Source organism: Haemorhous mexicanus, chromosome 24, assembly GCF_027477595.1.
Source record: "Haemorhous mexicanus isolate bHaeMex1 chromosome 24, bHaeMex1.pri, whole genome shotgun sequence".
Lineage (NCBI taxonomy): Eukaryota > Metazoa > Chordata > Aves > Passeriformes > Fringillidae > Haemorhous > Haemorhous mexicanus.
The window spans coordinates 1936244-1953443 of record NC_082364.1 but is presented as its reverse complement, the minus strand read 5'-3'; the positions used below and the strand labels follow the sequence as shown (position 1 = coordinate 1953443).

Here is a 17200-nt window from a genome sequence, read left to right as displayed (position 1 = left end):
GGAGGGATTAATTCTGCCCCCACCGCCTCCTCCTCCTCCTCCGCCGGCGTCTAATCTCTGCCTGGGCTTCGAGGTCTGACCCTGCTCTGGTCGAGGACCGGGATAACCCTGGCTGAGCCGGGGAGGATCCACCCGAGGCTCCCGAGAACCAGGTAGTGAAAATTGCCCTTTTTTTGGATATTGTTTATTTTTCAGGATCGATGCGTTTATCTGAAGGGCGGGGGTTGTTGGATGAATGTGAGGGATGCAGAACGGGATGCTCCCCCCTGCCGGCGTGGGAGGGATGAGAATGGGGAGGGTTTGGGGTCCCTGTGCTCCCCTTGGTGGGGGCGACAATTGACATTTCGGTGCCGCATTGAACCCACGCTTAACCCTAATATAACTAGTAATAACCCATGTAACTAATTAATAACTGCGCGCTGTGGGGGGGAGGGCTGGGCCGGACCCCTGGGGGAGGGTCAGTGCGGGGCCGGGACACCCCCACGGGGTGTGGTGGGCTCGGGCCCGCCCCCACCTGCGCGGTCCCGCCCCCGCCGCCCCGGCCCCCCCGGCACCTGCTGCGGCGGCGGCTCCGGCCATGGGCGCGCTGCGGCGGGCGGCGCTGGCGCTGGCGGCGCTGCTGGGTGAGTGAGCCCCGGGGACCCGCGGGGCTCCGGGGGCACCGCGCTGGGCACCGGCGGGGCACCCGACGAGATGCGGGGAGACCGGGGGATGCCGGGCAGGACGCGGGAGAGCTTTCGGGATGCAGCAGGCGAGGTCCGGCGGTGCTGGCGGCTGCACCCGGCGGGGCGCGGGGGGATCGAGGGACGCGAGGTAGCGCGGCGGGTACGGGGCAGGACGCGGTGGTACCGAGGGTGCACCCGGCGGGACTCGGGAAAAGCGGGATGAACCGGGCAGGACCCAGAGATACCGAGGGTGTCACCGGGCAGGATGTGGGAGCAGCCGGAGACACCGGGCAGGACACCCGGGAGCCCGGCACCGCCGGGCAGGACCTGGGAAGCTTTAGGGTGGCACCGGGAAGGACCATGGGGTACCAGGGGTGGGGGTCGCAGCACCCACCTGTCTCTGTGCCCCCAGTCCCCTACCCCAGCAGGCAGGTTGGGGGGAAAGGGGGGGAGAGATCCACCCCCTCCCCTATTAGGAGTGCCCGGAGTGGAGAAAATTTGAGTCTTTCCGGGAAAAGCCATTTTTTCCTTGGAGCTGCCAAACAGCCACTTCCAGCACCCCCAAACCCGATGTGCCCCCATATGGGAACACACCAGGGACTCCAAAGTGAGAGTCCACAGTTCACCTCCCTGCGTGGCACTGGGCAGGAAAAAATCCACTTGTTTTCCTTTGTTTACTGGTGCTGCACAGCCATCCCAGCTGGTTTTGAGGTGAGGGATCTCAGCGCTTCTCTGTCCATGGGTTTTTTCCTTCTTCCACCCCTAATTTCCCACCCTATTGAATCTTTTTGGAACTTGCGACAGTTGCTCCAAAAGAAAACATCCTTTGGCGTTCCCAGCGAAGGAGAGGCCTTTGGAGAAAGGAAACGGCCCCAAAAACAATGGCAGCAGCATTTCCTTCCAGCAGAACACTGGGTGGGGGTCCTGGAGCCTCCTTGAAGGTTTTCTTGTTCCTCCTTGAAGGTTTTCTTCCTTGATAAGAATTAATTAAAGCATGTTTGTATGAGGCATGGGGGTCACTCAGCCCTTAAATGCCACAAGGGCGCTCCTTTGCCGCATCCCAATGGTATTTTTTGAGTGGAATCATGATGGATTCCCACCAAAAAATCGCTCTTGTGCCCTGGGATGTGACATCACAGGCACTGACAGCTCAAAAATGCAGCAAAAAGACCCTTTTGAGCCCCAAATGTGTGTTTTTCCTTTAGTCTTGCTTTCAAGCAATACTTCCTCATCCCGTGGGATCCTCATGAGATTATGGTGGGGAAAAGCAAAATGAGGGATGTTTGCCATCCCTGTTTTCTTCCCAGTCCCTGTCCCATCCCATCCCCTATCCCAACCCCAATTCCTTCCTCAATCCCATACCAATCTCATCCCCTGCCCATCTCCATCCCATCCCATCTCCGCCTCTCCCTCTCACACCAGGGGTGAAGCACGTTTCCATCTATAGCAAAGCCACATATGATTATTGCTTTATTTAATTTTTTTTCCCCAAATTTGGTCTCTCTGGAGGATAGGGCACTTTCTGCCCCCCCCGCCCCCGGGGTCGTGAGAAATGCTGCTGTGGATTTTCCCAAGGGACGCTGCTGCACAGCCCGCCATCTCCTATCTGCCCGTTTATAAATAGGCAAAGTTAAGGGAAGAAAAGGAAAAAAAATTCCCCAAAAATAATTTTTAAAAAAAGGGGAAGGCGACTGGCTGCGTTGCAGTGCTGAGATGCTCCTTGACCTTTTTCCAAGCTTTTTCAAGGGTCCCTTTTCCGGCCAGATTCCCGCTGTGTATTTTAAATCCCAGGCTTGGTCTTTTGGGATTTAATTTGGGTCTGGGTTTCACATGACTCCAGCGCCTTAATCCTATCAGCCGGGGTCATCAAACCCCAAGCGCCTCTGGGATTTAATTCCCCTGCAGTTAATGGGTTAGAGACTTGGGGAGGGGGCTGCAGGGGGAGTTAGCTTTTTTGGGGGGTTCAGGCTGTGCCAGAGCCAGGAAACAGCTTTTTTGGGGGGGTGAAAGGATGCAATTTTAGATGAGGATAGGGTGATTGATATCAGCACAGGGATTAATGTTAAGATTGCAGGGATTTAAAGGTGATTTTTTTCCATAGGGAATAAATTCAAAGGGAAAATTTAAAGCTGTTTTTAAATATTTTGTCACGGGAAAATTTGAAGTATTTTAGAATGCTAAATTGTAAGATATTTATTCCATAGGGGGAAAAATTATAGCTATTTTTGAGGGTAAATTTAAGTCTATTCTGTTTTTCCATATGCAAAAAAAATCCCAGCAGATGGGCTGGGGCGGGGGGAAAACACCCGGGCAGGTGTTTAGCTCAGGGCAGCTGGATAAAAATCCAGGTTTTGAGCCCAAAGAGCAGCAGGAGGGGCTGAGGGCCCCAGGCCCCCCTGGATGAGTATGAGCACCACGAGCAGCTTAATTTTTTCGATCTGGTTAAAGCATTAGAGGATTTGGAGCGTCGAGGTGGCCAAAGCCAGAGCTGTGCCAGGGGGTTCATCCTGTGCCTGCAGCTCCAAACCCAGCCCCACCAGCATTTTTTAGGGTCACATCTGCCTGAGATGAGGAATTTGGGTGAATTCTGCAAGAAGAAGGGGATTTTGGGGAGCAAGCACCCTTCAGATCTGGATCCATCTCCTTCTCCCCCATATGCTGGAGGGGAGATGATGGAGCCGGGATCTCCTGTTGCCACAGGAGTTTTAAGGATGACAGAGCAAAGCTGCAGCCCCAGAGCACAATTAACATAATTAACGTGCTCCTCATTAGGTTTCAGGGTTAACACACCCTGGTTTGCAGCCGGGAGCAGCTTTGAGGCACACGGGGCTGTTTTGATGCCTCGGGGTGCGATGGGAATCCTCTGGCTGGTGCCAGAACTTTTCCCTCTCTGGAGCCTGGATTCCCCAGGAATCCCCAGCACCCTTTGGCCCAGTCATTTTTTTGTGCCCAAAAAAATCATGCTGATGGAGGAGGCGAGATGAAAAACCTGGATTTTCCCAGCTGTTGGGGATGCACAGGGGTGCAGAAGCTGCGGAGTCATTTATTGATGCCATCTGCATCATTAATGAACTATATTATTAATAATTTTATTATTATCATTATCATCATTATATTTATAACTCCTTATTACTAATATCACTATAATCGCTGTTATAATTGGTTTTGTGACTGTTATTACTGTTAGAATTATTTTTATTAAATTACAAATATAATTCTTCAACCAGGTCTATTACCTATTATCTCCTATATGTCTAATAGAAATTACAATACAATTATTGAATATAATCTATTTTCTTCTAGATTATCCCAATTTAACACACTTTAATGATGGAGGAACTGGGCTGAAAACACCTGGATTTTCCCAGTTGTTGGGAATGCAGGGAGGTTTAGGGGCTGTGCCATCTGCATAATTAATGAACAGTATTATTATTAGTAGTATTATTAGTAGTATTAGTATCAGTATTATTATCAGTATTATAATTATTATGACTGTCATCATTATTGTATTGGAATCATTATTATAGTTATTATAATCACTATTATTATCATTATTAATATAACTTTTATCAGTATTATTCCCCCTTTTATAATTATTATTCTCACTTTGATCATTACTTTCATTTTTCTGAGCACTATTATCACTTTCACATCCCTACTATTGTCCCTATTCTTACAAAAATATACCTATATTTATAACTGTTATAAATTATATGTTCTCAATGATCTATTTTGTTCTGGAAATTCCAATTTAACGAGTCACCATCCCATATTTCTTTCCACTTTCTCTAAATTTAATACAATTATCTGTATAATTACATATAAATACACTATAATTACCATTATTTTTCCATACTCTCTATTGGATCTGATACCACAGCTTTATATTATTAATAAATAACATTATCAATGATTTGGGACCCGCAGGCGCCTCCAGCATCTCCTCCCCCCCAAACCCTCCAGGATTTAAAGGTTTATGTTCTTAGCCTGGGTGAACTATTTTTATGCATCCTCACCAGACTGGACCTTATTTCTCCCAGTTTTTCACCAGAGAAAGGAAATGTAATTATTTTTTTTTTTTTAATTCCTGAGAAGACTTATCAGCCAGAGCAGAGTTTCCTGCCTGGAGCTGGAAGGCTCCGTCCGGAAATGGCACCAATGCCTTGCCAGGAGGGGGGATGAACGGATGCGGGAGGAGGCTAAAAATACCCCCCAGCTTCTTGTTTTCCTCTTCCCACCCTGGAAAAATCCAATTAAAACCTCTGAGCTCTTAGGGAAAAGTGTGAGGTTATTGAAAGCTCCCGAAATCCTTCAAACCCAGGGGTTTTTCCCCCCAAACTGAGGGTTTGGGATGACAGGGCAGCAGCATCCTTTCCCCCCTGCATCCTGATGTGAGGCATCCCTGGGGCGCTGGCAGGAGCAGGGCCAGCCGGGGTCACGGATCGATGGGTGGATGCAGGGGTGGAGCTGCTGGGATGCAGGGCCTGGTGATGTTCCCCTGGGAAAAACAAACCAGCCCCAGCACAAACTCAGCCTTGCCTGGGCTGATTAATTTTCTGGCTGAGCCTTATGGGCAAAGCTGGGGAATGATCTTCCCCCAGGAGCTGAGCATCCCTCTCCAGTCCGTGGTAACGCTCTTACCCCATCAACTCCTCCAGTGGGGCTTGGGGGGATGCTGGGATGCAGGGGACATGGTGACAGGGGATTGGGACTGGATATTTGGGATCAAATGAGATGGGGCACCAGAGGAAGTCACTGGTGGATTATCCCAGTTTAGTGCTGGCAGCAAAAATGGGGGGATACTGGGATGCTGGGAAAGGCTTGGGGTGTGCACATGGGGAGCCCTACAAATAAATCCCATGGGATCTGGTGCAGCATCGTGGGAGGCTGGGAGTACCCCAATACTGAGCCAAGGGGGGTGTCTGCCTGCTGGAGTTGGCTGTCTCCTGGGAGGGTGACTCGGGCCTTAGGAATTCCCAAGCTGAGTGTGCGGCGGAAGCTGGGATGGGAGGGAGCAGCAATGTCCTGCATCCTCCGGAGCAGGCGGAAAGCCCTTCCTGTGGCAGGGAAGGAGGCAAAATGTTCTCTTGGCCCAGCTTCCTGGTGATAACCTGGGATTGTTGTTTTTGTCTTGGGAATGGGGGTTTTTCTCACAGTCAGTGAGGTTTTGTGGAGAAGTAGCACCTGGGGTTGAGTAATTTCCTGGTTTCTTCCCTCTCCCATGGGCAGGTGTCTCCTTGGCCGTGCTGGAGGTGCATGTGGGGACGAGCCTGGTGTTCTCCGTGGAGGGGCAGCAGGCAGTGCTGCCTGTCTGGTACACCAGCAACTCCCAGAATGAGCCCTACATCACCTGGATGCTGAACAAGAAACCTGCTCCCTTCCAGGTGAGAAGAGGGCAGGGGCTGCAGGACTGGAGATGGAGGGGACCAAACTGGTCGGTGACCATGGAGGGGGTGCTGCTGGTGCCCACGATGGGGGGAAGATTATGGTGCCCACCATGGGGGAGTAGCCACAGTGCTCGTGGTGGAAGGATGCCCATGATGATGAGGTGGCCATGATGAATGGAAGCTCATGGTGCCTACCATGATGCTCATGATGGGATGGCACTCATGGTGCCCATGTAGGGAAGATGCCCACAGTGGGTAAGTGCCCATGAAGGGAGGAATCTCATGGTGGCCCACAATGGATAAGTGTCCATGGTAAGGACGTGGTGCCCATGATGCCCACAAATGGGAGATGCTCATGGTGGGGATGTGCCCGTGGGGAGATGTGTGGGGTTCCCATAGTGGGGGCATGCTTGTGGTGCCCATGGTGGAGAGTTGGCCCATGATGGGGTGAAGTTCATGGCACCCACCATGGAGAGGTGACCATTATGGGGGACACGCTCATGGTGCCCATGATGGGGACATACCCATGGTGCCATCCCCATACCCATGAGGAGCTGCTTGTAGTGCCCATGATGGAGTGATGTCCACCATGGGAGAATCTCATGGTGCCCACCTGGATAGGGGGTGCTCATGGTGATGTGTAGATGCCCACGATGAGGTCATGCCCACAGTGCCTGCAGTAGGGAGGTGCTTGTGGTGCCCAAAGCGGGGAGAGACACAAGATGGGGAGAGCTCCAAGATGGGGAGGTGCCTTTACAGGCAGGTATTTGTGGTGTCCATGGTGGGAAATGCTTGCACTGGGGACATGACTGTGGTCCTCATGATCAGGAGGTGCCTACGGTGGGGAGGTGCTCATTGTGCCCATGAGGGGAGATGCTCACACTGGGGCCATGTCCAGGGTGTCTGCAATAGGGAGGAGCTTGTGGTGCTCATGATGGGGAGATACCCATGGAGGGGCAGATGTCTTTGGAAAATGCCCATGGTGCCTACAATGGGAAAATGTCCACAGTGGGGCACCACTTGTGGTGCTCCTGATGGGGAGATGCTCATGATGGGACAGTTGCTCACAGCGCCCATGGCAGGGCACTGTGTGCCTGTGGTGGGGATCTGCTTGCAGTTCCCATGTCCGGGGTGCTCAGCGGAGGTAAGGCTGGAGGGGGCTTATGCAGCAACCACTGCTCTACAAAATTTGAGATTTGAGGGGCTTTCCTCTCCAGCAGCACAATCTGGAAGTGAAAGCATGTGGTTTTTCCCCCTATGCAGATCCTGTCATTCATAGGCGGGGTGGTGAAGGTGGAGGAGACAGATCTGATGTCCCGCGTGGGGTTCCTGTACCCCATCCTCAGCCACAACATCTCGTTGTTCATCAATGCCACCCGGGAGCAAGACTCGGGTCAGTACATGTGCACCGTCAACGTGGTGGATGACACCATCAGGATGCACAAGAACGTTGGCATCATCAACCTCACCGTCCTGGGTAAGGCTCCCCCAGTCCCCCCGGCTCCCTTGGAGCTCCCCGTGGCGCCCCTCAGGACTAACATCAGTGCCCACAGTGCCGCCAGCCACTCCCACCTGCCAGCTGCACGGCAACGCCGTCGTGGGGGCCAACGTGACCTTGAGCTGCTCCTCCAAGAAGGGGAAGCCCTCGCCCATGTACCAGTGGCAGCGCGAGCCGCCCACCCTGCAGGTCTTCTTTCCCCCTGCCCAGGGTAAGGTGGCACCAGCGTGGGGCTGAGGAGTGGGGTGGGTGGGTGGGCTGGAATACCCTGAGAAGATTCAGCTTTGGCTTCATCCCCTTAACCACTTCCTGCACAAGGAGGTGGAGGGTGTAGGAGTGGCTGTGAGGCAGCACCCAAATTTCTCACCTGCAGACCGGGCCAGGGGCACCCTCAAGCTGACCAACCTCTCCCTGGAAATGTCGGGGGTCTACGTCTGCAGGGCTGAAAACCAAGCAGGTTCTAAGAATTGCAGCATTGTCCTGGAGGTACAATCAAGTGAGTACGTGTCCACAGGGTTGGGAGGGGGACACAGTCCCCATGAGGTCCCTGTGGGAATAAGGCAATAAGGGAATCTCTGTCTCTCTCTGGCAGCAAGCACCAAAGCAGTCATTGCCGGCGCCGTGCTGGGCTCCCTGGGTGCCCTTGCCACCATCATCTTCTTTGCCCAGAAGTTTGTTGGCTACAGGAGGAAAAAACGTGACAGCCAGGAGGAGGGAGCCAACGAGATCAAGTGAGGCACTCTTCCTGTGGAGGGGGTTCAAATCATCATTAGGTTTCAGGGTTAATGGGCGAGAAGGGTGTTTCCACCTCTGGCCCATCATTTCTCAGACTCAGAGTTAATAGTGGGGAAGAGTTCTTCATCCCTGGCCAGTCATCAATATGCTCCAGAGGCAATAATCAGGAAGAAAGTTTCCACCTCTGGCCAGTTGTCATGAGGTTTCAGTGTTAACAAGGGCATTTTCCACCTCTGTTTTCTCCTTTCCCAGAGGGACCTCTGTTTGGGGGTCCAGGATGTCTGCACTACCTCATTGCTCAGGGAGAGTATGCTGTGGAGGGGGGATGGAAGGGTTCCCAGAGCTGATCTCTCTGACACTCTCCCCTCTTGGCAGGGAAGATGCCATGGCACCCAAAACCCCGTCGTGGGCGAGGCGGCCAGCTTCAGACACCATGTCCAAAACCAGCACCCTGTCCTCCATCGCCGGCACGCGGCAAGCCTACGGAGCCAGAGCCCCCTCTGACACCGCCTCCATCCTCACCACCACCGGCAGCTACCGGGGACCCCCGCCCCGGGCAGGGGGGCGGCCCCCCAGCCTCTCACCCCCCCGCCGTTAACGGGACCCCCCGGCGCCGCCAGGACCCCGCCGCCGCCCCCGCGGGGTCGCTGCCCCCCTCCAGCCTGGCACGAGCCGGTGCCGTTCCAGTCATGGTGCCAGCACAGAGCCGGGCTGGCTCCTTGGTGTGAGCACCCCCCAAAACACAGGGGTGCCCATAGCCAGCCCATCCCACTCCCTGTTTCCTGGGGTGGTTTTGATCCCTTTTTGGGTTTCCTTTTCTTTTTAACAGATGCCTCGAGCAGCTGGACTCATCGTGGGTGTGTTTAATGGGTGCAGGGGCTCTCTGCATTTGGAGGGACCGAGTCTCCCCATAAATATCACCCCCCAAACCAGCCCCAGCCCTGCCTCAGGGGGGTCCCCTTCTTGTGATTTTTTTTTTTCTATATCTATATATCAGGTGAAACGAGGGATTTTTCATAAAAGAGCATTATAAGTGGGGGAGGGGGATGATGGGGACACACACACACACACACACACACACACTTTTTTTAGGGGTTTTCTGATTAAAAGCTGCTGCGCTGCCCAGCACTGGCGCTTTGGATGAGTTTGTGCGGATTTTGAGGCAGGGAGGGATGTCCCACGACCTTCTGGGTGATGTCATAGGGCAGGGTGATGTCACAGTGCACCAGCCAAGCTCCTCAGGGTGAGGTTACATCATGACACACATGTTGTCACACCCCCAACTGTGATGTCACTCGCTGTGTCAGGAGGTACGATGCCACAATGAGTGTGTAACATCACAGCACCTGACTGGTGCCTGGATGATGCCGTACAGGCATGTCACATGTCCATCAGGGATGTCATGTGTGCCTGTATGATGTCACATCCACAGTCACGCCTGGTAGTGACATCACACACAGTGGAATGATGTCACTCCAGCCATCACACACACCTGTATGGCATCACACATCCAGCAGTGACATCACACACACCTGCATGGTGTCCCACACCCAGCAGTGACATCACACACACCTATACAATGTCACACATCCAGCAGTGATGTCACACACACCTGCATGGTGTCACACACCCAGCAGTGACATCACACACACCTGTATGGCATCACACACCCAGCAGTGACATCACACACACCTGCATGGTGTCCCACACCCAGCAGTGACATCACACACACCTATACAATGTCACACATCCAGCAGTGACATCACACACACCTGCATGGTGTCCCACACCCAGCAGTGACATCACACACACCTATACAATGTCACACATCCAGCAGTGATGTCACACACACCTGCATGGTGTCACACATCCAGCAGTGACGTCACACACACCTATACAGTGTCACACATCCAGCAGTGACGTCACACACACCTGCATGGTGTCACACATCCAGCAGTGATGTCACACACACCTGCATGGTGTCACTTGTCCAGTAGTGACATCACCACCTATCTCATGCCAGCACCTCACAAGTCATCTCCCACCCACGAGTGATGTCACAGCACACCCTGATGTCATGTCCCACGCCTGGCAGTGATGTCACACGTGCCTGCAGCATGTTGTACATACACATGGGAGATCACTGCTGGCACCACCTGCCCCACACCCCTCCCACCCCTGCCCGCTGTGACCTCACCGCTCTGCCGGTGACATCAGAAGGCACCGAGGACAGGCCGGGGCTCTGGCAGGGGCGTTTATTGGTGTGGGGGGTGTCTGGGGTGGGGGGGGGCAGCCAGGGACAGGGGCAGGGCCTGGCTGTGGGGGGACCCCGGGGGATGCATGCGAGGGGCAGGGGGTGAAGCGGGGGCTCCTGGGCCTCGGCGGGCGGCGGTGGGAGGGAGTCGGTGGCGAGGGGTTTCCGGTGAGCAGCTGGTGGCCCCTGCAATCAAGGAGAGAGCGAGTGGTCAGCCTGAGCCTGACCCTGCCTGTACCCTGCACCCTGAGCCTTGCCTGTACCCCGTGCCCTCCCTGCACCTTTAGTGCTCTCTGCACCCTGTGCCTGCCTGCTCCCTGCACCGTGTCCTGCCTGTACACTGAACACTTGTTTATACCCTGTGCCCTCCCTTCATCTTTAGTGCTCTCTGCACCCTGTGCCTGCCTGCTCCCTGTGCCCCATCTGCACCCTGCAGCCTTCACCCTGCTTGCACCCTGTGCCCTGACTGCACCCTGCCCACACCCTGCACCCTGCCTGCACCCTGCTCACGTGCTGCTCCTGAAGCCTGCACCCTTTCCATGCCCTCCCCCTGCCCACACCCTGCCCGTGCTCTACTTGCAGCCCGCCCATACCCTGCCTGCACCCTTGTCATGCCTCCACTGCTGCCCACACTCTGCCCTCAACCAGCCCAGGAACCTGGGGGGGACCCCTGCATGCACCCCCCTAGGCACAGCACCGTGGCAGAAGGAGGGAAACCTGGCTCCCTTGCTGCCAACCTGCTCAGCCCCCCTAACAAGGCATCCCAAAGGAGTCTCTGGGCCCTAGGAAGCTGCACAGCACTTGCACTTGGCAGCTGCTTCCTCACTGCAGCCCTCTGACCTCCTCACTGCAGCCCCAGTGCATCCTTGCTCAATCCTCACTGCAGTCCCATTGAATCCCCATTGCATCTCCAGTTCATTCCCATTGCATCCTCACTGAATCTCTGTTGCTTCCCCACTGCAACCCCAGTTCACCCCCACACATCCTCACTGCATCCCCCCTTTGCAGTCCCACTGCAGCCTCACTGTGGTTCCACACTGTCCCCACTGATCTTCACAAAATCCTCACTGCATCCTCTGTTCATTCTCATCCCAGCCCCACTGAATTTACTCTCCATCCTCAGTGCATGCTCACTGCATTTTCACTGAATCTCCAGTGCATTCTCACTGCATCCCCATTGCTTCCCCATGTCTCAGTTCTGTTCCCACTGTATCCTCAGTTCATCCCCGCTGTGTCCCAGCTGCGCTCCAGTTCCTTCCACTGCATCCTCAGTTCCTTCCCACTGCAGCCTTGTTGAAGTTCCACTGCATCCTCACTGCATCCTTCTCTTCCTCCCCACTGCATCTTCAGTTCATCCCCACTGTACCTGCACTGAATCCCCACTGCATTCCTACTCCATCCCCACTGCATTCCAGTTCCATCCCAGCTGCATCTCCACCAGCCCCGCCACACTCACGTGGCCGAGCCGGCAGCACGCCGTCCCCGCCGCTAACCCCGAGCCGGCCCCGCCGGTATCCGGGGCCATCCCGCGCTCCTGGCGCAGGGCACGGCCCGGGCACGGTGCAGCCACCACCCGGGCTCCAATGCCACGCGGCCTCGGCACCGTGGGCGCTTTTTAAATTTACCTTTTCCTGCCAGGAGACTGTGACACAGGCTTTTAAAAATAGCATGTGCTGAGGCGAGGCGCTCGGGGTGGTGTTGCTAAGGGAGAGATTCAATCCAAATCTAGGGCTGCGCCTTCCCATCCTACTTCCCATCCTTCCCAACTACTACGGCGCGCACCCAAATTTAGGGCAAGGCAGGGGCTGCCTGCCTGTGTGTTTCCATCTCCTGGGAGGAAAAACCCCTTCTCCATCCTGAACCAGTGTGGGGAAGGTTGCTCCATCCCAAATCTGCACAGGGAAGGTTGCTCCATCCCAAATCTGCACAGGGAAGGATGCTCCATCCCAAATCTGCACAGGGAAGGATGCTCCATCCCAAATCTGCACAGGGAAGGTTGCTCCATCCCAAATCAGCATGGGGAAGGTTGCTCCAGCCCAAATCTGCACAGGGAAGGATGCTCCATCCTATATCTGCACAGGGAAGAATGCTCCATCCCAAATCAGCGTGGGGAAGGATGCCCCATCCCAAACCAACAGAGCAAAGGACACTCAGAGCAGCACCCTTACAGAAATGACCCAGTTGTGGGGGGAAGAAGCGGGATTTGGGGTGTACCTAGTCGCCGTTGCGGAGGTCGCCGCCGCGGGTGCTGTTGGCGCACTCGGCGTCCTTGGTTTTCCGATCAATCTCACCCCCTTTGATCTTCTTGCGGGTCATATGGCCACGGAAACTAGCCTGGATCTTGGCAGCTGCCGCGTTGGCATCGGGATCGTCCAAAGGGATGTCCAGGATGTCCTCGTCCAGCTTTGTGCAGGCTCCCTCCTGATGGTGGCAATGGCAGGGTTACAGCTGGTGGGACCTCAAACAGCGCAGCCCCCTCCCCAAATGAATCCGTTCAAGAAGGTCTTAAACGAGCCCCTGTTCTAAAAATTAGGTGGAAGGCTGCTAAAAAGTAGGTTTACTCATTAAAAATTAGGCTCCTTTGCTAAAAATGAGGGGGTTTGCTAAAACTCAGGGTCTCTTGCGGGTGTTTTGGGGAAATGGAAACCCTGGACCACACGGCTGCAGGAAGCCAGACTCCAGCCAGGGTTATGATGCAGGGAGAGGAAAATCCATGAGAGCAGGGGATGGGGTCTGGGGGGCATTTTTGGCAGAGGGCTGGGGGCCATCCTGCACAAAGTGAGTTGGTCATGCCTCAGTTTCCCCTTTCCTCATAGCCTGTTGCATCCTCCTGCGTCCCTCCTCAGGGCTTTGGTTGGAAACATCAGGAAATTTGGGAAAGCAGTGACGCCAGAAGGGAGGAAAAGCCCCACCAAGGACAAATCACTGTAACCCATTCTTCTCCTGCCACAGCCCACCAGAGCAGTTGGACTCAGCACCAAGTTCAACAGGAAAAAAAGAAAAACATGGGAAAATGAAATGAGGTGGAAATGAGCTGGCATTGGATGATCCAGTGCCAGCAGCTGTGGGGATGAAGCCTTTGTGTTGCCCCACGAGCACTTAAATGACTTAAAGGAGTTTTGGGGGGCTTATTTGGAGGCTGTAGATTAGGGGGGGAGGAAGCTCATCCCGTTGGAGGTGCCATGGCTCCACCAAGTCGCTCAGGTTGTTTTACCATTGTGAAAGCTGAGGACGGGTCCAAGGTGGAAATGATATGTCCAGGGTGGAAATGTTATAGCCAGGGTTGGAAATCCTATAGCCAGGGGAGAAATCCTATAGCCAGGGAAAGGAAATCCTATATCTAGGAAAGAAATCCTATATTCAAGAGAGATATCCTATATATGCAGAGGTGGGGGAGAACAACCTATATCCAGGGGAGAAATCCTATATACAGGAGGGAGAAACCTACATCCAGGGGAGAAATACTATATCTGGAAAAGGGAATCCTATAGTCAGAGAAGAAAACCTATACATGGAGGGGCATATTCTATATCCAGGCAAGAAATCCTATATCCAAGTGAGAAATCCTATATTAGGAGAGAGGAAATCCTATATCCAGGGGAGAAATACCATATACAGGTGGAGGAAATCTATATATGTGGGGGCATTTCCTATATTCAGGGGAGAAATCCTATATTCATGGGAGAAATCCTATATTCAGGGAAGAAATCCTACATACAGGTGGCAGAAACCTATATCCAAGTTGAGAAATCCTGTGTATAGGTAGGAAAAAACATACATTCAGGAGAAAAAAATCCTATATCCAGAGGAGACATCCTATATTCAGGGGAGAAAACCCATAAACCCATAAACAGGGGGCCATATCCTATATTCGCAGGAGAAATCCTATATCCAGTGGAAAACCACCATATCCATGGGGTGAAAACCTCTATGCAGCTGATGAAAACTTGTATCTAGGAGAGAAATCCTATATTCAGAAGGAGAAATCCTACATATGAAGGGAAAAGTCCTATATGTAAGGGACAAATCCTATATCCAGGCAGGAAAAATCCTATATCCAGGGTGGGCTTTTCCTCTCTGGAGGTGCCCAGGAGGAGAGATGGGGGCTTTTCCTTGTGCTGCTGTCTTAGCAGGAGGAGGAAAACGGGAGAAAAAAAGTGGGGAAAGGGGAAAAAAAAGGGGGAAAGCGGGAGGAAAAGCGGGAAAGGGGCAGGAAAAGTCAGGGGATCAGGGAGAAAGGGGAAAAAGATGTGGTGTTCTCCCCAAGCCGGCTGGTGGCCGGGAGGGAAGGGAGATTACCCTCGGGTGAGGAGAGAGGGGTGCAACCCCAATTAAGCCTTTTATCCATATGCAACCCCCGATCCCACCTGTAGAGCAATTTAGGGGTGGGGGGAAGAAAAAGCTCCATAAAAGCAGGATTCGAGGACGGGGGGCTTTCCTCAGTGGGCTGTGGGGTGCAGGATGCTGGCCGTGCCGTGGTCCCGGTGGGATGGAGTCCGAACTGGTGTGAGGCAGGAGTGGGGATTTGGGGGGGCTGGGGGGGAAAACAGCCTGAGGGCTGCAGCAGCGCTGGGGGTCGCGGAGTTGGTTGAGCTCTTGGTGGCTGCAGCGCCCATCGCACCCCCCGCCCCCACCACCCCAAACCCCCCGGCCGCCCCCAGCCCGGAGCAGGGATAGCGGATTGAAGGCAGGAGCGGGTGCAGGGGCACCGGGGGAAGGGGACCTACATTGCAGCAGTCCATGGCGGAGGGCGGGTGGGCGGCCAGCGGCGGGCGAGGGGCTCCGGCAGGATCTCGCTTCCCCGGCAGCTCTCCCGGCGCAGGTGGCAAGTTGAGCGGAGCCGCTTGCCTACGTAATGCGCTTTCCTCCGGGCGAGCCTATCAGCCCGACACCCCTGCTAGGCTTTTGGGGGGGAAGGAGGGGTGCCTTATTTTTTTTTCCTCCCTTTCGCCTCTTTTTTTTTTAATTTTTTTTTTTTTATTTTCCCTCCTCCAATTTTATTTTGCAGCCTCCAACTCCCTCCTAACACTTAAAGGAGCCGGCAGCTCGCTTTGGAGTTTCGTGGAACACAACATCATATGCAGAGGATGCGAGCCAAGATGTGATGAGCCTTGCCTTCGGCTTGGAGGGTGTTTTGGGGGACAAAACTATAGCAAATGGGGGTAATGGGTTCATTTTTGGGGGGTACATGACTCACAGTGATGCTGGAGGCAGATTTTGCCCCCCAGATTGGTTTGCACGGGGGGAAAAATCCTTCTTGACCTACTTAGGACTTGGTCCTGAAGGAGGGTGAGGATGAGGATGGCAAGGATGAAGATGGTGAGGAAGGGTGGGCATGGTGGGACACAGCATCCTACCAAGCACCCGCAGAACCCCGGGGCTGATGTGCCCAGCTTCAGGCTCCAAGCAGAGGAGTGGGCTCCACTTCTGGGGTCTGGGGGTCCCTTCCCCACTCATAGGAGCATCTGACCCCCCACATTTGGGGTGTTCTCCAACCAGACCTGCAGTCCCAGCCACTTTCCCAGCCCTCGGTGCTCCCTGCAGACCCTGCTGCCACCCCAGACCACGCCGAGGTGCTGGGACTGGCAGGGTGAGCTGGGGCACCCCGGGAAACAGGAGGGACCCCCAGGGCAATGCGGGGGGCTGCAGCCCACAGCCCCCCCATCGCCTGCCTCGCTCGCCTCTAATCCGGGTTTGGGAGTTGCTAAGCAACTGCATAAATCGCCCGTGGGCTCCGCGCCGATGCTGCTCCAGCCAGCCCCCAAAACACAGCCTGGCCCCCCCAAGGCAGGCACAGAACCCCCCAGCCCACCCGTACTGTCGGGCCCCCCTAGCTCTCCCTGGCCAAGTTTGCTCACAGGGGTCATTCTGCTTGGGGGCATGGTGGCACTGACCTTCCTCTTTGCCACCACCATCATCATCATCATCCCCATTAGCATCCCTGTCCCACTGGCATCACTGTTTCTGGCACTGGAACGGGCACCCTCCCCTCTGCTGCCACCAACCCTGTCCCCATCCCTGACCTCATCCCCATCACCTGAACCACCTTCTCCATCCCCACCATCATCCCTGTCCCCATCTCTATCACCATGCCTGTCATGATCCCTATCCCACTTCTTGTCCCCATCCTCTTCATAATGCCAATCCCTGCTCCCATTCCCAACTTCAACCCCATCACCCCTGTCCCTCTCCCTGTACCCATCCCCAACATCATCCTCATCCGTGGCCCTGTGCCCTGCCATATCACCATCCTTGTTCCCATTCCCATCCATCTCCATCTCCCTCCAGGGCCACTCCTGCTGGGTGCAGGTGGTGGCACCTCTTGTCCCCTGACACCCCAGCTCCTGGGACACCCTGCTCCCCATCCCACTCCCAACCCCATCCCAGGCACATCCCACCCCTGCCACCTCCCTCAACTGCTTCACCCACACTTGGAGGTTGATGGGGGTCTCCCTGCCCCAGCACATGCCAGGCACCCAAACTCCCCCTTGGGAAATGCTCCCAAGCATCCCTCAAATTCCCCTGTGAGCCACTCAGCTCTCCCACTGGAGCCACTTTTCCACCATCGCTTCTTTCCACCAGAACATCAGGGTGGGTGGGGGTGGGGGGTGGGAATAGCTCTGCTCCAGAAAACCCTGCTGCAGGTTCCAGGAGAAGCCTT

At 54.6% G+C, this 17200-nt stretch overlaps 2 protein-coding genes across 2 annotated transcripts; one reads left to right on the top strand and one right to left on the bottom strand.

Moving 5' to 3' along the window:
* The first annotated feature begins 545 nt into the window (after nucleotides 1–545).
* Nucleotides 546–9413, top strand: ESAM (endothelial cell adhesion molecule). The gene is given in 8 exon segments (XM_059867040.1): nucleotides 546–623; nucleotides 5895–6049; nucleotides 7316–7529; nucleotides 7606–7761; nucleotides 7924–8046; nucleotides 8143–8281; nucleotides 8661–8859; nucleotides 8861–9413. Coding segments are annotated over 8 exon segments (1185 nt in total). The 5' UTR covers nucleotides 546–577; the 3' UTR covers nucleotides 9014–9413.
* A 1170-nt stretch (nucleotides 9414–10583) lies between these two features.
* On the bottom strand, nucleotides 10584–15415 carry NRGN (neurogranin). Its single transcript, XM_059867044.1, has 3 exons — nucleotides 15267–15415; nucleotides 12754–12960; nucleotides 10584–10725 (listed from the first exon to the last, which is right to left on the bottom strand). The coding sequence occupies exons 1-2, from the start codon at nucleotides 15279–15281 to the stop codon at nucleotides 12754–12756; spliced, it is 222 nt and encodes a 73-aa protein (XP_059723027.1). The 5' UTR covers nucleotides 15282–15415; the 3' UTR covers nucleotides 10584–10725.
* Between the last annotated feature and the right edge of the window lie 1785 nt (nucleotides 15416–17200).